The following is a 21,158-nucleotide window of genomic DNA, read 5'->3' on the forward strand; positions in this document are numbered from 1 at the left end:
GTCATTTATGTCTTTCTTCCGTCCTTCCCTTTCTTTCCTCCGTCGGCAAATCAAGGAAATGCAAAAACATTTCCGGTGATACCATTCGCTCGAAGGCCCATTAGTCAAGTCTTTTAATATTTGTATGCGTCTTTGGGTTAATTTTTCCATTAGACGTTGGGGAACGATGGGTATAACTAATGAGTTGAAAGTGTTCTTATTTTTCGGTGAGAGCTAACCAAACAAGAACTGGTCTACGATCAAGTCCCACATAATTGGTGCTAAGAAAGGTACAATTAATTGGAATAACTATGGCTATTGGAATGACGCCCAACTAATGTTGCTTTTATCCACTACAAAGAGGAATAAAAAAAGTGAGGTACAAATAAGGCTTTACATCAAGAATAGCTTATGATCAGATTTCATGTTTGCTCTTTCACAGGAGCCAAGAATCATGTCATTAGATTTCATGTTTGCTCTTTCACAGGAGCCAAGAATCATGTCATGCAGCCGAATTTCAATATTAATATCACAGCGGCACGAAAATGGTAACGCTATATTAATCACAAGAGAACCAAAGATCCCTCGGACAACCACACGACTACAGTAATAGAACACTGCAAATGAAAACCATAACCGAGATTTGAAGCAAAGAGGGTCATTAGTCGACTAACAAGGACTGCATCCTTATTTAGTCCAGGAAAGATAGAATACGGTATTCATATACAAGCTAGAGAAAGGCTTTTAACCCATGGCATACTTCTGGGTCCAGGAGCGGGCGGTGGACTCATACTTGGCTCTATCGGTCTTGTACATATGAGCAATCTCAGGAACGAGCGGGTCATCTGGGTTGGGATCCGTCAGAAGTGAACAAATGGACAACAATACCTGCAAATTTAAGAAAATACATAGGTTAAAAGCAAGAACATAGAGAGTATAAAATTATCAATGCCCTAAAAATAGAAAAACAATAGCAGAACCATAATTCCAACATGGCAGCTGCTGCAGCCAATTCAACCTGGTCCAGCCATCTTCAAGTGCATTTCTGAACTACAATTGCTGTTGGGCCCAGCGAACACAATGACTGGATATACTTGCATCACTTATGGGCATTCAAACCCATGCTTGCTTAAGGGCAAATCAATTTTTGTAACTAAACATTGATGCATCCAATAATTAAGAGAACGAAGGTGCTTCTGAACATATAATTAAACAGAAAAACAGAACTAATTACCTGCAAAAAGAAAAAGAAAAAGAAATACCAAACTAGGTTTCAACCTTTTCTGGAAACAGGAAGACTAGCTGGAATATTAGAAATTACCTTTGATATAGTGAGAGCTGGGCTCCACTGCTCCTTGAGAATGTCAAGGCAAATGCTACCATTGCTGTTGATATTTGGATGAAAGACCTTGGTACGGAAAGAAACCTGAAGATGAAATTTAGTGTTCTGCACTAACTCATCCAAGACATGCATGCCAAGAGAGAAAAAATGGAACATCAATATAAAACAAAGTCAGGGCTTGTTTGGCATTGTTGTAGCTCTTGCATTTTTTTTCTCTCTACGAATTAGTAAAATATCAAGTAGAGATTGATGTTGAACATAGCATTTGCACAGAACTTCTACTATCCCTTGCTCTTTTTTTTTGCTCTTTTTTGAGAGCAATAAATGGTTGCTTCCAAAAGCTCTAAAGTTCTACGAAAAGATTAAAAACAGAAAGGTTTTCATCAGACATGTTCAGTCTAGTTCATTTTTCTTCTTGGGCTTTTGAAAAACAAAAACAAGAAACAAAACCAATAGCAAACAGGTCCTCAGTTTGGAACATTGCTTAGAAATTCGCAACACAACATGTAAGGACTGGTGTGACTGTCTGGCAAAAAATTGCAAAGAGATATTAAAAATGAAAAAAAACAATCAACATAAACCAAACTTGGCTTACATTATTGCTTGAAAAATTTATGATAAACATGTCAGGCCTGCATCTGCCTCGTGAAAAATATAAGCTCACTTCTGCTTTGATACATTTTATTGCAATCCTCACATGGTAGGAGAGTAGCCAGGTAGTGAAAGTTACAGTAAAAAAAGTTAGAGGGTTCATAGGAGGTTGCAGATAACCCTCAATCCCAAAAATTATGGGTAAAATATCCTCCACAATTAGAAGAATAGGATGTACAGGCTCGTCAAAAATTACACCTTTTCCACATAATCAGATGATACTGCAAATAATAAATTTGGGCGCACCATACAAAATAATTGTAAAAATGAATGTTCCCCAAGTCCTGGTGTTTTAACCAGTATATCATTGTAACAATATTGGCCTTGGGCAATCAGCTTTATTTAGACACCCCAAGTATTTGCAAATACTTGAAAAAAAAAAAAGAAAAAAACAATGTGTGAAGAGGGTGCACCTTCCCCTAATAGGCGCCAACTCACATGTACTCTTCCATGAGGCGTGGGAAGCAAATAGCTGATGCTGAATGCATCAACAATAGCAGACTCACTAACCTTAAAGAACAGTAAAATACTTCCATAGTTTTGCTCAGAGAACACAGAGTCAATGGTAGAACCATTAGCCTGACAAGATAAATGCCAACCACTTTAATCCCCACAAAAATTAGCTTCAGGGAAAGAAGTTCTCCAAAGGAGTCATTTACCAGACAACAGCCAGTATGCTTCCCACCACATATGAACTAACCTACTAAAAAATAACCATGCATCATAAGTCACCTTTTGTTTGAATGAAAAGTGCACTTAAAGTTTAACAAGGTATATGTCCTCATGGATGAATAGAACCTTTCGGTAGCTAATCAGAATGTTATCAACTGATTATCAGCATCACACACTCCAGCAATCCAGTCTGAACAATACAATTTTCCCTTTTAAACCCAGATAAAGATTTTTATTTTGTAACCCTGATTCAGTTTTCCAGTGATCAATAGGAAGCCTGAAGAAATCAGTTTGTAAGCATCATCCCAACAGCCATCTATTACACATTTTCTAGCAATGATGGGTAAAATGTGAAAGTGGATACAAGCTTCATTAGTTATTTGGTCAGAGTAACGTGGAAAAGGACAAATATTGTTGATTCTTTAAAAATAATTTTTTTAAAGTTAAGTATTCCGTAAAAATGATTTACTACAATGAAGATATGCATATGAACTGATGAGAATTGCCCGAGACATGAAAAACAGTTACCTTGGGCGGCTTGAAAGGGTAATCTAGTGGGAAATGAATTGTCACAAGAAACACACCACCTGCAAAGGGACTGTCAGCAGGTCCCATGATAGTCGCTTGCCAATGGAACATGTCCTCAGCTACAGGACCTAACATCATAGAAAGAGCAAAAACATAGTTGTAATAAGAAGCCATATAAGGGATAAGATATTGCCAATCTTTCTTTGCTGAGCCATTAATTTCTTTGCTAAACAAGCATCCATGGTCTAAGTTTTATTAAGACTGTCAATTCAGTGCCTGTAGTTACAAAATGAAAATCTAAACCATTGGAACCTAAAATATCCATAAACAGAAATTAATATATTTTATAGATATTTTGCTTACACATCAAATTGGCCCATATTAGTAGTTGTGGCAAATATAGAATTTTGATTTTTGGACAACTTGATGAATAGACAATTATGTCTCCATTCTCGAAAACCTATTTTCTTCTTCTTCTTTTTTCTGTTTATAGGCATGTGTATTTGATTAAGAAGACGTCTTACTTGGGTAGCTCCTCAAAACTTCAAATTTGAATTTTTGTTTTGCTCTGACTACAAGTGTGCTCTATGAATTGAAATCCTCCAATCTTCAGCCGAGAACTACACATTCTGAAATTATCAACCGAGAGCTACAATACTTCTATGTGATTCATAATAACCAAATCCTTCATAGTTCATGCTTTCACAAATATCCATCTCAAAACTCATCTTCCTAAAATCGATCTTATGCACCCAGGTGCACCATGCATGGTCTTGTAAAAGCCAAACAACATGCCCCAAAGCAGTTCTCCACCCGATCCAAATTTTATTAAATTGCTTTCAATTCCATTGACCATCCCATGTAGATATCAAAGATGACAAAAGGTATAAATTTGGAAGTTCTCAGCAATAAATTTTAGGAAGTTTTCCTCCTGTTGGGGAATACCCGCCGACCGACCGGCCGACCAACAGTCGGAGCGACCAACCGACGGGCGCCATCGCCGGCCAACTCACGGCCCTTAACCGACTGAGGATGTATCGGTCGGGCATACTTTTCTCAACCGACTGAACCTGGAAGTCTGATGGCCGACTCACGTAAGACTCGCTGACCAACAAAGGGGCCCGAATCTCCACCCGATGCCACACAGCTGGCCACCGACCTAGGGTCGGTCGACTCCTCCGATCGCTGTACAGCCGCCAGAGCTTGTCAGTACTGACAGCAACATGCGGCACTGCCACCTAGGGGCGTTGTCCCGCCTTGGGGCATTGTCCCGCCTAGGGCATTGTCAACCCTAGTGATTTGACAGCCCCACGGCGATATGACACTTTTACGGCGACTCTGACAGTCTACAGTGAGTTGATAATTCCTCAATTGTCTGCGCCATTAATGACGGCGCCATACCACGCTCCACTATATATATCGGGGAAGGCAACAGTGCTAAGGGGCCACTTTTCGACTTCGAAACGACAGGCTTGCTCCTCTCTCTCTCTCTCTCTCTCGATTGAGCTCTCTGTTTTCATTTCACTGTTGCCCAACCACCTCTCTGACTTGACCGTCGGAGGGTCCCCCGTCGAAGCCGCCTCCGATCAGTGTGGACTTTCCTTTTTGCAGGCGCTCGTTTCCCGACGATCAGGCGACGAGGGGATTGGCCGCAACATATTGGCGCACCAGGAAGGGGGAAAAGGCAGACACGGCACCAAGCCTTCTCAAGCAGAAGATACTGATGACGAAGACAAGAGCCCAACGATCGAGGGTCACTGGGTCGGCGAGACGCTCTTCCCGCCGGGAAGAGGCCTCCCCGCCACCCTCAGCGGCGGAGCCCAGCTCTCCACACCCCGCGGTGACCACGGAGACACAGATCGCCGCCATCGTACGGCAAATGACCGTACTAACAGACGCGGTCAAGAGCCTCCAGCAACAACCGGCGGCCCATCCGATGCCCTCCAGGAGCAGCCGCCGACGCCCGCGCCGATCCCCATCGCCTCCGCGGAGCGCCCGCAACAGCGCTCCCACGGAGAGGAGGAGGGACGGCCATGGCGCGATGACCGACAGTCCCAGCAGCTCTCTCCTTCCCTGCTGGAACGGGCGAGGAAGGAGAAGCGACCGCGAACACCGTCCGCCTCCCTCTCGGAATCTTCCGGAGACTCCACCCCTGGGGTCTCTCAGCACCGACGGACGGACGACTATGAGCGCAGGTTCGAGAAAATCGACCGTCGGCTTGCGCAGTTGCAGGTGGACGGCCAGAAGTCTTCGAACGACGTCGACTTCCAGACCGCCCAACCTCTCTCCCGATTAGTTCTCGACGAACTGATCCCCAGTCGGTTCAAGATGCCGCACGTGGAGCCATACGACGGCTCCACCGACCCAATCGACCACCTTGAGAGCTACAAAGCTCTCATGACGATCCAAGGGGCAACCGACGCTCTCTTTTGCATCGGCTTCCCTGCCACACTCCGCAAGGCTGCCAGGGCCTGGTACTCCGGTCTTCGATCGGGAAGTATCCACTCCTTCGGGCAGCTCGAGCACTCTTTCGTGGCTCACTTCAGCACCAGCCGGAAGCCGCCGCGAACGTCGGACAGCCTCTTCTCCCTCAAACAGAGGGAGAATGAGACGCTCCGACACTTCGTGGCGCGATTCAACACGGCCACGCTTGAGGTCCGGGACCTCAACGAAGACATGGCTATCTCAGCCATGAAATGAGGGCTGAGGGCGTCCCGATTTACCTACTCTCTGGACAAGACCCTCCCCCGGACGTACGCCGAGCTGCTGGAGCGCGCATACAAGTACATGCGCACGGATGAAGGAGCTTCCGACCGATGCTTGGTCGAACCCAAAGGCCCGAAGGAGAAGCGGAGGAAGGGTCGGGAACCCGCCGGACCCAGCAGGCCCCCGACCGATAGTCGGGTCTCGCCACCGCGACAGAGCCAGAAGTCGCCCCGACGACAGGCCCCAAGGCCGACACGCTCCAGGTATGATTCCTACACTCCTCTCTCCGCTCCTCGCGCGCAGATTCTAATGGAGATCGAGGGGAAAGAATACCTGCAACGGCCTCCGCCTCTGAAGGCAAAAGGCCTCGACCGTCGGAAGTACTGCCGATTTCACCGAGGCCACGGCCACAACACTGAGCAATGCATCCAGCTTAAGGATGAGATCGAAGCCTTCATTCGTCGGGGGTATCTCGGTAAATTTCGGAAGAACCCGCCGACCCAACCAGTTGCCGACCGACGGCCCCAGCCGACTGAAGAAGCGGCGACTAATCAACCGACGGCCGGGGTCATCAATATGATCTCCAAGCGGCTGGGCCCGGGGACGTCTGCGGGAGGGGAGCCGACAAAAAATCCACGCCCGGACGACGTAATCACTTTCACAGAGGAGGACGTTCAGGGCATCCAAACTCCCCACGACGATGCTATTGTTGTTTCGGCAACAATAGCAAACTATGATGTAAAAAGAATTTTTGTTGATAATGGAAGTTCGACAAATATTTTGTTTTACTCGACCTTCTTCCGGATGCAACTATCAACCGACCGACTTAAGAGGGTCTCTATGCCCTTGATCGGCTTTGCCGGGGACGCTGTCGTGACGGAAGGAGAAATTACCCTGCCTGTGACGGCCGGCACCGAACCGCGACAAAGCACGGTCACCTTAACTTTTGCGGTCGTCCAAGTGCCTTCGGCCTACAACGTCATACTTGGACGACCAGGACTAAACGCCCTCAAGGCAATCGTCTCGACGTACCATCTCCTCGTTCGGTTTTCGACCAAAAATGGGGTCGGGGAGATGCGCGGGGATCAACAGCTCGCCCGACGATGCTTCCAGATCTCCGCTCAAAACGACGAGTTGAAGGGCTCCCTGACGATCGACAAACTGGACCAACGGGAGGAGGAAGAATGGGGTTCGCCGGCCGAACAGCTCGTGTTGATCCCGATAGCAGAAAATCCTGACCGGAAGGTATGGGTCGGATCTCAACTGCCCGACCCCGAACGACGACGATTGACGGAGCTGCTGACGGCCAATGCCGACATATTTGCTTGGTTGGCAGCGGATATGTCGGGCATCCCCCCAGAGACAATAACCCACCGACTCAACATCGACCCGACGATGAGGCCGGTGAGGCAGAAGAAGAGGTCCTTCGCTCCAGAGAGACAGAGGGCCATCGACGAAGAAGTGGACAAGCTACTCGAAGCGGGCTTCATCCGAGAATCCACGTATCCCGATTGGCTCGTCAATGTTGTCATGGTCAAAAAAGCCAATGGAAAGTGGAGGATTTGCATCGACTATATCGACCTGAACCGAGCCTGCCCAAAAGATAGCTTTCCACTTCCAAAGATCGACCAGCTGGTGGACGCAACGTCCGGATTTCGACTGCTCAGCTTCATGGACGCCTTCGCCGGATACAACCAGATCCGGATGGCGCCTGAAGACGAGGAGCACACTGCCTTTGTGACCCCCAAGGGCCTCTACTGTTATCGGGTGATGCCCTTCGGGCTGAAGAACGCCGGCGCCACCTACCAGCGACTTGTCAATAAGGTCTTTAAAGACCAGATCGGATGCAATATGGAGGTATACGTGGACGACATGCTGGTGAAAAGCGCGCAGATCCTGGATCATGTTTGGGATCTCGAGGAGACCTTCCGCACTCTACGACGACATCGAATGAAGCTTAATCCGACCAAGTGTGCTTTTGGGGTGACCTCGGGGAAGTTCCTCGGATTTCTCATTTCTCAGAGAGGGATCGAGGCCAACCCCGAAAAAATAAAGGCGATCATCGACATGCATCATCCGAACACCAAGAAGGAAGTCCAGCAGCTGAACGGAAAAATTATCGCTCTCAGCCGGTTCATTTCTCGAGCAGCTGAAAGGTGCCTCCCATTTTTCAAAACTTTGCGGCAGGCAAATGATTTTTCTTGGTCGGACGAGTGCCAACGTGCCTTTGAAGATTTGAAGAAGTACTTGGCTTCCCCGCCGCTACTCGTAAAGCCGCGGGATGGGGAGACCTTGTATCTCTACTTGGCCACATCCTCTGAGGCGGTCGGTTCGGTGCTCGTCCGAGAAAATGAGAACCGAACCCATCAGCCTATCTACTATACCAGCAAGGTGCTCCACGACGCCGAAGCCAGATATTCGGAGACGAAAAAGATGATTTTCACCCTGACCGTCTCCGCACAACGACTCCGTCCATACTTCCAGGCTCATGCCATAGTGGTTCTCACCAACCAGCCCCTGAGGGCGATATTGCACCGACCGGATACATCTGGACGACTGGCAAAGTGAGCGATGAAGCTTAGCGAGTTCGACATTCAGTACCGACCGCGGCCTGCCTTGAAGGCTCAGGTCTTGGCCGACTTCATCGCCGAGTGCCCGACAACCGACCAAGGGTCGGGAGCTAAGGACCCGGGACGAGACGCGGTCTCCGAGCCAGATCCGGTCTCCACCTGAGTACTGCATATCGACGGAGCTTCAAATGCTCAGGGGAGCGGGGCCGGGCTCCTGCTCACAAATTCGGATGGGGTGGTCACCGAGTATGCCCTCCAATTCGACTTCAAGGCCTCCAATAACCAAGCCGAGTACGAGGCACTCCTCGCTGGCTTGAGGATGGCGAGGGAGCTGGGCGTCGACAGCCTCCGGGCATTCTCCGATTCTCAGCTGATCGTGGGGCAGGTCAAGGACGAATTCGAGGCACGAGATTCGACCATGGTCAAATACCTTCAGAAAGTGAAGGACCTCGTAGCACGCCTCAGGTATTTTAAAATTTCCCACATTCCTAGGTTGGAGAACGCCCGTGCCGACGCACTCTCCAGACTGGCGACTTCGGCTTTCGACTCTTTGGGTCGGACGTTCGTGGAGAACCTCGAGCAGTCGAGTGTCGACCGGATCGACGAGGTGCTACAACTAACGGCCGAACCAAGCTGGATGGACCCGATCGTTCGGTATTTGACCGACGGGATCGGCCCCGAGGATCCCGCGGAGGCCAAGCGGCTCCGATGGTCGGCCTCCCAATATGTGATCATGGACGGCCGACTCTATAAGAGGTCGTTCTCCCTCCCCTTGCTTAGGTGCTTGGGACCGACCGACGCCGACTATGCTCTCCGAGAAGTGCACGAAGGGATTTGCGGGAATCACTTGGGGGGCAAATCCCTAGCCTACAAGATCCTGCGACAGGGTTACTACTGGCCTACCATGAGGAAGGACGCGGCCGAGTTGGTCCAGAGGTGCGAACCTTGCCAGAAGTACGCCAACGTGCAACACCGATCGGCCAGCCAAATTGCTCCTATTGTTGCTCCATGGCCCTTCGCTCAGTGGGGGGTCGACATTCTCGATCCTTTTCCTCCAGCATCGGGTCAAAGAAAGTTCATAGTTGTCGCCATCGACTACTTCACCAAATGGGTGGAGGCCGAGCCCCTGGTGCAGATTACCAAGCGGAAGATGGAGGACTTTATCCAAAAATCCATCATCTTCAGGTTCGGATTGCCGCATACCATCATCACCGACAATGGACGGCAATTCGACAACCAAGACTTCAGAGATTTCTGCGCAAGATTTCACATCACGCACCGACTGACTTCAGTCGGGCACCCACAGTCCAACGGCGAAGTCGAGGTGACCAACCGGACCTTACTCCACGGACTTAAAACCCGACTAAATGAAGCCAAAGGCCTCTGGGTCGACGAGCTAGGCTCCGTCTTGTGGGCTTACCGAACGACCCCCCGCGTTCCGACCGGGGAGTCGCCTTTCAGCTTGGCCTACGGGACGGAGGCTATGATCCCACTCGAGGTTGGACTGCCGTCTTCAAGGGTCGAGCGGTATCAAGAGTCGGACAACTCCGATTGTCGGAGGGCCGACCTAGACCTCCTCCCCGAACTGCGAAACGAGGCTCAAATTCGCATGGCTTCGTACCGACAGAAGGTAGCTCGGTATTACAATACCAAAGTCAGACCAAAGCTCTTCAGGCCTGGTGACTTGGTCCTGAGAAAGGCAGAGGTCTCGAAGCTCCTGGACCAAGGGAAGTTGGCTCCAAACTGGGAAGGGCCCTACACGGTAGCAGAAACCTATGATCCGAGAGCCTACCGACTGGAGACTCTGGAAGGGAAGCCCATTCCCCGAACGTGGAACGCCGATAACCTGAAGTTGTATTACCAATGAACTCTGTACTTGTCCAGTCGGAATACAAATCCAGTTTGAAATCTCGAAGTTTATCTCTTCGACTGACGATCGGCGCTCGCCAAGGTCGAGCCCCGATGTGCCAACTCGGACTTAGTATCCGTGCGAAACCAACGGCTCCATAGTCAACGAAACATCGGACTCTTACGAGGATCGATATATCTACATTGACGGGAGTTGACACTCCTTCGACGGTCGACGATACATCAGACTCTCACGAGGACCGATACGTCCATATAGACGGGAGTTGACACTCCTTCGACGGTCGACGATACATCGGATTCTCACGAGGACCGATACGTCCATATTGATGGGAGTTGACACTCCTTCTACGGTCGAACTTTCGGGCCAGACCATCGGCTAACATGCCGATCGGGCCCCGACCAAAGAAAGGCGGAATGCCTGCGCGACCGCCGTCGCGACTCCCGACTGAGCTACGGTCGGTCGAAGGATATTCGGCTTGCCACCGTCTATCGTACAATGCGACCTCAGTCACATTCGTGACTTACCGACCGGGCTACGGTCGGTCGGACGATATTCGGCTTACCACCGTATATCAAGAGGCGCAGCATGAATACCCGACACAAGGGGGTCGGGGTCCGACTTGTCGTCGTTTCCCCGACTAAACGCGCCAGAAGACAACCGACTGAACGCGTCGGAAGAGACCTGACTGCCAAGCCTTCAGCCGGCGGTCGGTCGACTTCCGACTCAACAAACGCGCCCGACTCACGGCTGGGGAAAGGACGCCCGACTGAAGACCTCGACCATCAAAGGCCGATCCAAAGTCGGGACTTGTCCTACCTTCGTGGCGGCACGAGCTGCCGAACGTCCTAACCGACCTATATGAGTTAGCGACTTACGAAGACATTCTACGACACATAAAGAAAAAACAAGCAGAGAAAAAGGTTTAAGTCCCAAAAACTTTGATTTCATTAAAGATCAAAATAGGATTTACAAAGGTAGGCCGAAGCCCGATTACAAGCCAGAGCAAAAGCAAAAAGGAAAAACAAAACCGACTAATCGTCGGAGTCGACCTCCTCCACTGGACGGCGATGGGAGATGGTCGGTGGATCCGCTCTGACTTCCGCAGTCGGGGCCGACTAATCTTCGGTAGCCGGCTCTGCGTCCTCTTCGGCTTCCGCCCTGGTGGAAAGGCCTTCCGACACTGGTTCGGCCGTCTCCTTCGCAGTTGGGGCCTCCGACTCTGGCAGAACTATGCCGCTGAGATCCAGTTTCGGGTACAAGCCTCGAACGGCTTCCCGAGCATCCTCGTACCCGACCCGGTACGAGAGGAAGCCGCTCTCCAGAAGTTCTTCTCGGTACTCTTTCGAGTCCCAGAAGTCTTCGACGGCCCGACTCAGAGCCTCCTTCGCCGACTTAGCCTCGGCCTTTGCGATGTCCGCGTCGGCCTGAGCGATGGATAAGCCTTCTTCGGCCTTGGCGAGGTTTTCGAGACTTACTCAGAGCTGCTCGCGGTCAGCCTCCAGCTCTTTGGCGACGCCGTCTCGCTCGTGCCGGAGCCGACGGATAGTCCGGGACTTCTTCTTCGCGTCGTCCTTAGCCGACTGCAGTTCCGACTCCGACAACGCCAAAGCTCCCTTGAGTCGGGAGACCTCCTCCGAAAGACGGGAGACCTCCCCCTCAAGTCGGCCCTCCCGGTCGGTCGACTGTTGCAGCTGGTCGACCAAGATGACCTTGTCGGCTTCAAGACCCGCGACCTTGTCTCTCCAGGCCGTGCGCATGTCGCCGAACTTTCTGTATCTGGCCTCTAGCTCGGATATGTTGAAGACCAGCTGCACAGAATAAAAATCGACCGTCACGGAACCAAACTTACGGGGGCTGCATCAAAAAGCAAGGGAAAGGGGAGCTTACCCGAATCATCATCGGATAAAATGAAGACAGCATGTCAGACACACGCTGGTTCTTCATTGCATCGATGTCGGCAAGGAGGAGCGCCTGGCACAATTTCCTGGCCAAGTCGTGGTTGGCCAGGCCCGACGCACCTTCAGGTAGCGGGAAGTCGGTGGATCCTCCGCCGGCCGACCGCCCTTCGTCGCCCGATGCCATGGGGGCCTTGCCTCGGCTAGTTGCCCAGGCCCTGACGTCGGAGATTGACGGCAGGCTTGAGCCCGACCGAGTCTCGACCGACGGCGCTGCGGTAGCAGGCGCCGGTCGCTCGGGTTCGCGGGCCTCCTCCTGGACTTTCGCCGCCTGCTGGGCGGTCGGTGCGCCATCTGCGGACTCAGCAGCCCGTCTGTCGGGTGAAGCGGCGCCCTCGACCGACGGTCCCTCGGACGGGACTTCGACGAGCACTGTCGGTGCTGACAGTGCAATGACCGGCTCCGCCTCCGACCCAGTCGGTTTGCTCAGCGGAGCCGCACGGGGCCTCTTGGGAGGCTGCGACGGCCCGGCGCCTTGTGCCGGCCTCTTCCTCACGGCGTACTGACGTACGTCGGCTGCCGTCAGTCGTGTCCTCGGTGGCATATCTGAAAAGAACGGTAAATGGTCAGTGCCGAAAAGAAAAAACAAAAAGAAGAAAAAGGGGTAAGGAAAATGAAAAACCGACCTAAACGGGGGACCGGGCTAAGGCCGGCGTCGTACAGGGCCTGCTCGGTGACAAGCTCGCTCTGCTTCGGCACCGAGATGTCCTTCAGCCGGTGGAAGTCCTCCCGATCTTCAGCCTCCACCCGACTGTTCTCATTCGGCTCGATTTGGGGATTTCCCCAACGGACGGGAAACCCCCAAGGAGCGGAAGACGACGCAAAGAAAAACTGATTCTTCCATCCATGAATGGACGATGGAAGATCAGTAATGAAGGAGAGCCCTTTTCCGAGGAACAAAGTACCACCACCCTCGGGCTTTAGGGTGGGGTCGGAGGATGAAGAAGACTCGGAAAAGGGAGATCCGAGGTTCGGTCGGCAAAAGCCGACACAAGAGTGCAAAACTGACTATCAGCCGAACCGAGTTCGGCGCGAGTTGTGTCGGGCACAGCCCGTAATAGTCAAAGATATTTCGGACGAACTCCGAAACCGGAAAGCGAAGGCCGGCCCGGAGGTCCTCCAGGTAGAAGGCCACCTGGCCCTCGGTCGGACTGTTGACCCGACCGTCGGCGCCAGGGGCGAACAGCCGAAACTGCTCCAGGATGCGGTACTGCTCCCGGAGCCGATCGACGTTCGGCCCCGAAAGTGAAGAAACCTCCACCTCCAGGGTCGACCGAGTATCGTCGGTCGGCTCTCCCGACCGACTACCTCGTGGAGACGTCCTGGCCATGGGCCCAGACGAATGGAAGAAGAAGAAGAAGAAGGAGACGGGGAAGACAACGGAGAAGGAACTGCCAAGGAAAAGAGGGGCGGAGGAGGGTACCTGGAGCGAGGACTCTCGCAGGCAGAGTCTCGACAGTGAAATGAGGAGGATAAAAAACCAAGTGGGGGCGACCCTGTATATATAGTGCCCCCTGACGGTCGAGATGAAGGCACGACCAACGAGGACTCCCCAGATCTTATCGCGTGGTGTCATCCGGGCCGTCCGTCGGTCCGACGATTCGACGCACCTGCCTTCGGATCGAGCCACGTCACCTCCATCCGCTCCAAGGAACCCGTCCTAATGGCCGCACGCCACGTGGCGTAAAGGCCGCGACGTTTCGTATCCCCGAAGGGACGGCGGGAACGGCGGTTCCCCTTCCCGATGGGACAAGACGTCTGACACCGACATAATGTCTGACGCCGACGGGACGTCCGACACCTGCAGGACGTCCGACGCCGACATGACACCTGACGCCGATGGGACGGGGCATCTGACACCGACTAGACGTCTGACGTCAGAGAATCGCTCGGCATTCATGAGACGCCTGACATCGTATCAACCCGCGGTACGGTCGGAATCTGGCATACGATGAATCCACTCCTTTTCGCCCGGGGCTGCTGCCCAAATAAAGGCATCGGCCAGCTCACCGTCCGACTCAGGAGTGGAGGGGGGCAACTGTTGGGGAATACCCGCCGACCGACCAACCGGCGGTCGGAGGGACCGACCGACCGACCGACGGCTGGAGGGACCGACCGACCGACCAACAGCCAGAGTGACCGACCGACGGGCGCCATCGCCGGCCAACTCACGACCCTTAACCGACTGAGGATGTGTCGGTCAGGCATACTTTTCCCAACCGACTGAACCTGAAAGTCTGATGGCCGACTCACGTAAGACTCGCTGACCGACAAAGGGGTCCGAATCTCCACCCGACGCCACACAGCTGGCCACCGACCTAGGATCGGTCGACTCCTCCGATCGCCGTACAGCCGCCAGAGCTTGTCAGTCCTGACAGCAACATGCGGCACTGCCACCTAGGGGCGTTGTCCCGCCTAGGGGCATTGTCCCGCCTAGGGCATTGTCAACCCTAGTGATTTGACAGCCCCACGGCGATATAACACTTTTACGGCGACTCTGACAGTCTACAGTGAGTTGACAATTCCTCAATTGTCTGCGCCATTAATGACGGCGCCATACCACGCTCCACTATATATATCGGGGAAGGCAATAGTGCTAAGGGGCCACTTTTCGACTTCGAAACGACAGGCTTGCTCCTCTCTCTCTCTCTCTCTCGATTGAGCTCTCTGTCTTCATTTCACTGTTGCCCAACCACTTCTTTGACTTGACCGTCGGAGGGTCCCCCGCCGGAGCCGCCTCCGGTCAGTGTGGACTTTCCTTTTTGCAGGCACTCGTTTCCCGACGATCAGGCGACGAGGGGATTGGCCGCAACACCTCCAATTAATGTCTCCCAAGTGATTCATTTCATGCTTAGAAACTTTTGAACAATCATCTTCTAAATTGAACTTCAATTTACAATTATATTGCATTCCCATATCACCAAAATTGTCATACCATCCACAAAGAATATAAAACATCATTCACCTCCTAAATACTGATAGGCAATTCATCTATCACAAGCATAAGAATTTAAAAGCAAGGGCAAAATCTTGGTATATAAAAGAGTAAATAAAGGAATCACGGGTCCCAATTTGACATTAACTGCTGTCTTTTCCATCATTTAGGAGATTAAAGATCTCATGCACAGTTTTCTAAAGTTTTAATCATGTATTTGTTAGACTTTGAGTTACTCTGATATAAAAGATAACATTAGATCTCACCATAGTCTTTTTTTGATATATTTGATACCTAGTTGAGATATAAGATACATAACCGATCCAAGTCAAAACCAAATGGCCAGTTAGGTTTCAAGCAGCCTGCATCTTTTTAACAAGAGAAAAGAAGTTTACACCAGTAAATCTTCTTATCATGGGAAACAAAAGGGGATCCAGCTCCTTCCTAGAGTTAAGAAGAAAAAGCCAAGAGAGACAGCAGGGGAAGAATAGAAAGGAAGAGAACATATTGCTCTACACAGCTGTGGGCTACCTATGCTCCCGTGAAAAAGTATCCTTCATTTTATTCATAACTCATGGTGTGGTTGATTCACTATAAGTGGCCAAAAGTGAAAGGAGATCAGATCATGGAAGGAACTTCCACATGTTTGGTTCAATAGAAGTGAACATTGAAGTGCCAAATTTATACCCTGATTCCCAAAGAAGTGCTACGATGACTTCAACTGAGGACAGTCAGAAGTCACTTCAGGCAATTTATAGCCTTCACTCTAATCACCTAAGGTGAACCAAACATGCCCTTAGATTGAGTCAGTACACCCCACTAGATCAGTTTTACAGAAGATGAAGTGTTGTATGACTGCTTTATGCAACTTTAATAAAAAGAGTTTGGTTGTTAAAATCATGGAGTTCCAAATAAATTTAAAAAAATGTAAGCAAAACAAGATAGAAACTAATATTTTAGTAATAATTTCATGGATTCTATAAATCTCCTCCGTGAAAACTAGAAGCAAAATAAAAAGGATCATGATTTTGTCAGGACATACAACTGTACCTTTAGTATTTATAGTTCTTTATCTCCTTGTCCTTCTTTTCTAAATTTCATGGCTCTGATCTGTGCAGTGCAATTTTCTTTTAAAAGAAAAACACTAAAAAGGCACAAATTGATGTTCCAAAAGCAAGGAAAATAATCAAATCTTGCTCAGCAATTATAAAAGGAGAAAGTAAAGAACAAAAATATTCTCACCAACTCACCGCCTAAAACTGAATATATGTCACCGGATCTTTTCTAAACATCTAGCAAGAAAATGAAATTTAATGGATCACATTTGCTCAATCCTATCAAATGATCGTAACTAAGTCACGAATAAAGCAACCATATGCCTTTAACAACAGAGACAAAAACCAAAACCAGGTAAGATGCTCTATCTAATCATTTTTTTCATTTTCTTTCCTTTTCCTTATTCTTTCTTTTCTCATTCTCTGCAGTTACAAGGTATCGGTTACCTCTTATATCCATCCATGAGACAAACTTCTCTTGTCCCTCTTCATGCATGAAAAGCATTGCCATTCTAAGTATTCTAGTTCCTTCTCCTTGTTTGAGGAAGATGAAGAAGATGAAAGAGGCATTGGAAGAGAAACTATTCACATCGAAAGCAATTCCAATAAAGAGCACATGATACCATTCTCTCCTCTAAAAGAGCTAGGGCCATTAGAGAATGGCCAGCCAATCAGTGTTGATTGGGCTCCTGCAGTAGATTAGGAATCATCTAACTAACATTAAGGACTAAAGAGAAACAAAAGACTACCACATCATACCATCCTAGCTATCTATCAAAACTTAAACAAAATACATATATTCCCCCAAATAAATATAACAATAACAATGTTTTAAAAAATGGATGCAATAAGCAAGCGATCAATGTACCACATAGCGCATATTAAGTATGCAAACCACACATACATGCACATCTGAAGTTACTATTTTTAAGGATACCAAAATGAATTAAAATGCATTTAGTATAATAAAAACAATTGTGATATTAATATTTTTATAAATAATATTAATATTAATAATAATAACTAACAAATAGTGTTTATTATTCAGTGCTTAAAATTAATAGAGAAAATAATATTGATGAATAATATTAATATTACTAATAATTAATAGAAACCCAGATTCAACTTAACCATCAACTTGAACATGCTCGATCTACATAAGCCCATATAAGAGTGCAACACAAATTTGGCCCATAATGCTAAGCAGATCACATATGTAGCCAACCATACTGATTGACCCACACATATGGATGTGGAGTGTTAAGTTTACTGCCTTTTTGGCCCATATATGGTATTACCATGAACAGCGAAGGCATATAGCTAATGTGGTGCATAAAATGGACTGCATACGCATGTACAGCCTCATGCATTGCATTTTAAAATAGGGACAATAACAAAACCCCCTAAGCAACAAGAAAGAGAGAAAAGACAACAAATAACAACTATATTTGGACATTTTGGCACCCAGATCAATGCTCCTGCTTTAAGATAACACTTATCCCTGACCCAAAATGCATCATAAGCACAAGAAAACCACATTGTTTCATCCTAGTGAACGCATTTTCCTGACATTTGAATGGAGTAATATGCATATGGCACATAGATCCACATCAAACATGCAAATAATCTTGGGATTCTTAAAGTCAAATCCTAAGCTTACCTAACAAAATTGTAGTATGTGTCTCAAAAGATTCAGTCAATCGTATAATCATGTTGTTGCTGGGGGCCACCAAACCAAATGAGCCAGCTAGACCAAAAAAAAAAAAAACTCAAGGTGGAATTGGTGTATATAAGGTTTACATGCAATAAAATTCTTTTGTTAAAGAAGCATTATTTCCTTGCCTTTCCAAAATTATTGCCTTCTCATAATAGCTTAATTTTGACACTTGAACCAAACAAGATGCATTCGACTTCAATAGCTGAACAAACTAGCCATCACATCTATCTCTGAACCAACTAGCTAGGTCAATTTTGTCAACCACATTTCACAACATTGCTGCATTTTTTTCGATAAGTGAATAGGATTGAGCTCATGTCAAGATATTTCTCTCAGTATTATCACTCTTTGGACACCATTAGAACTGAAAAGTGAAACTACCAAAGAAACAACATCTTCTAGAAAGTACAATGACTAGCACAACAAAATATAGTTAGCAATGATGATACATGATCTAGAACAAAAGTGATAGTCAATAAAGCATGCGCAGACTATATATCTGGCATAAGGCACAAGACTAGTATTAGAACAAATTTGCCTCCACCAACATTTCTGGATTAACAGACACTCCGACATTATTTATTTATTTATTGCTGAGAAGAATGATTATCTTAAAACATGTCAATCAGAACTCAACTCATAAACTTGTAGTCTAGAAGTGCGACAGATTACATGAGCCAAGAATACCTAAAAGAAATATTTGTATTTAGAAATTGCTGCCCATTGAACCCAGTGGTTTTAAGCATGATATATCATCTATATGCTAAATACAATATCTTACTACAAATGCAGCAAAGTGGTTCATGAAAATTTCCATCATATGCATTGTTATGGTCTCACAACTGAAGAGATCTTTTCATATGTAATATAATGAAAAAATATAGAGGATAAAATTAATTTCCATATCACTTTGATATCACAAATCACAGCTGAAAATTCACAAATTTAAGCAATGAACTACCACAAAAAAGAGAAATTACATAACAAGCTCATAACAGATGAATATATCATAATGATATCAGCAACACTGTAGATACAACTGAAATCAACTACCAGCAGTACCAGTTTTTCCTGTTTCAATCTATGATTCAGTCAGTCTAATGCAGTATTATTAAAGGATCCAAGATTCATGGATCCCTATTTGAAGGCATAACAAGGTAATTCTCCACTCAACATAACCTCGCACTGGAAATTTAAGCAAATGCCATATAATGCACATGATTGGTAAAACCAACAGATAAATAAAACTAGACTTGATGAAGAAAAACCAAACTGAAATGATGGTCATCATTCGTCAATGATTTTCTCTACCATCATCACAAGAAATGACTCTACCTACCACCAAAGTGGAAAGGGTGGAGCAAGAAAGATTTTAAAATTAAAAAAAAATCTAGAAATTAGTATCATCCAGGAAGAAGCGGGCATGGAAGGGAATAAATCAGCACTGCAAGATGTGGGAGGATCCTTCTGCAAGTCCTTCAACTCCTTCAGAATCCTCTTGGAAGCCATTGGCAGCTACTCAAAAGTGTCAACCCTATCAAAGCCACTGAAATCCAATTGGAGAATAATCAACCATTTTAAATAAATATCATGAAATAATAGACAAAAGGTAATTTTGATTTCCAGAAAAATCAATAAAAGCTGATGTTACGAAGCAAAAGCTCCTCCATCACATGCTCCAAAATCCTAATAACAGTTTCCAAAATGACAACATAAATTCGGAATCCTCCAGTAAAAATCTGATCTTTTGAAGAAATAACCAATAAATACAAACACAGAATCCATCAGGAAAAACCCCAAGAAACAGAAGAATGTCCCAAACACAGAATCCAGGCTAAAAAACAAAACCGCTATATCGAATCCTCACACCGTATACCCAAACACTAGACCAGAAGAATAGACGTAGGAAACAAGCAAATAATTTATGGCACTTGCCAGAAAAATATCAACAACAGATATGCAATCCAAGAAAACAAGGTCGATCAGAGACAAAAACGTACCGATCGACAAGAAGAAAAATAAGAGTTCTGGAGCCAATCCTTCGACCACTAGGATTTTTCTCCCGTTCTCAAACTCTCCTTGAATGGAATGCTTCGAGGTATTAAAGACCGGGGCTGGGAAGCCAATTTCGAGTTAGAGCAATGCTGCCCAAATTTGGGACAGTAAGGAGGCGTTTGGTGAGACAAATGATAACATGATCTTAGATCACACATTATCCTTATCCAGGATTATCTTATCCTAAATAATTTAAGATTGTCACATTTAGCATATATTCTCTAATAATTAAACATTTTTGGATGTCGACGAGTAAATTGTTGGGTATTCCACCAACAAAAATCCAAGATTATTAAACATATAATACTAATACTATCCTTGATATGTCATATAAAAATATATTCCTTAACTATATAAAAAAATATTATAACAAATTATTAATATTTTTATTGATACTCATAATAAATTATTATTGTAATCCTAACATTTTTTAATTAGGAAAATAAGGATAAAAGAAATAATAAATTAAATAATTTCATAATATAAAAATAACATACAATAATATATTTCTATTATATTTAAAAAATAAAATTAAGCAATAATATATTATCGATAATGTATTATAAGATAATATATATCATAAATACTATATATGTAATATCAATATAATATTAAAATATAATATTGATATAATATATTAATGATATATTGAGATATTAATTTTTCTCACTACACAAAAGGATTTTTTTGCCTCCTAATTTGAGCCCAAGTTCATTGCTCTAGAGTGATCTTGGATATCTATTCTCAATGATAGATTTTTCATTATTTAATAGGACGACGATTTGAAACATATGAATAATCTATGATCACTACTATATAGAATCATCATCACGATGATCTTATTATCTCCATTCACATCATCTTTGATCTTTTAATCATCCCATACCAAATATCTTTTAATAGTGGGACAACTTATGTAGCACCATAACATATATATTTCTTGTTGGATTTATGAAAAACATAATTTTTTTTTTTTTATGTTGCTTTATCTCCTTCCACTATCACCTCTCATCCACCATCCCTCTTCGCTATTCCCTTCGGTCACCATCCCCATGCCCAGCCTCAAATTCTTCTCTAACTCATACCAGGAAAAAAAAAAATGTTTTGGAAAATATCATAAGTT

The 21,158-nt window shown here is 46.5% G+C and overlaps 1 protein-coding gene across 2 annotated transcripts; it reads right to left on the reverse strand.

Moving 5' to 3' along the window:
- Positions 1-484: 484 nt before the first annotated feature.
- On the reverse strand, positions 485-20,163 carry LOC105060475 (ubiquitin-conjugating enzyme E2 28). 2 transcript variants are annotated; one of them, XM_073246769.1, is made up of 6 exons: positions 19,981-20,163; positions 19,426-19,526; positions 17,924-18,010; positions 3,173-3,300; positions 1,301-1,405; positions 485-867 (listed from the first exon to the last, which is right to left on the reverse strand). In XM_073246769.1, exons 2-6 carry the CDS (start codon positions 19,487-19,489, stop codon positions 724-726), a joined length of 528 nt encoding a protein of 175 aa, XP_073102870.1. In that variant the 5' UTR covers positions 19,490-19,526; positions 19,981-20,163; the 3' UTR covers positions 485-723. The 2 variants fall into 2 exon arrangements, with proteins under 2 accessions (XP_073102870.1, XP_073102871.1); XM_073246770.1 differs by lacking the exon at positions 17,924-18,010 and having other exon boundaries at positions 19,981-20,162.
- Positions 20,164-21,158: the final 995 nt, after the last annotated feature.

Source organism: Elaeis guineensis, chromosome 1, assembly GCF_000442705.2.
Source record: "Elaeis guineensis isolate ETL-2024a chromosome 1, EG11, whole genome shotgun sequence".
Lineage (NCBI taxonomy): Eukaryota > Viridiplantae > Streptophyta > Magnoliopsida > Arecales > Arecaceae > Elaeis > Elaeis guineensis.

Bases quoted from the DNA above. Each gene is read 5' to 3' on its own strand.
- LOC105060475 (XM_073246769.1), bottom strand. From the start codon at position 19,489: ATGGCTTCCAAGAGGATTCTGAAGGAGTTGAAGGACTTGCAGAAGGAT. The intron at 3,301-17,923 runs GTAAGCTTAGGA...CTATGATGTTAG, and splicing joins ACATACTACAATTTTGTTAG to GTCCTGTAGCTGAGGACATG. The intron at 868-1,300 runs GTAATTTCTAAT...TTAAATTTGCAG, and splicing joins CAGCTCTCACTATATCAAAG to GTATTGTTGTCCATTTGTTC.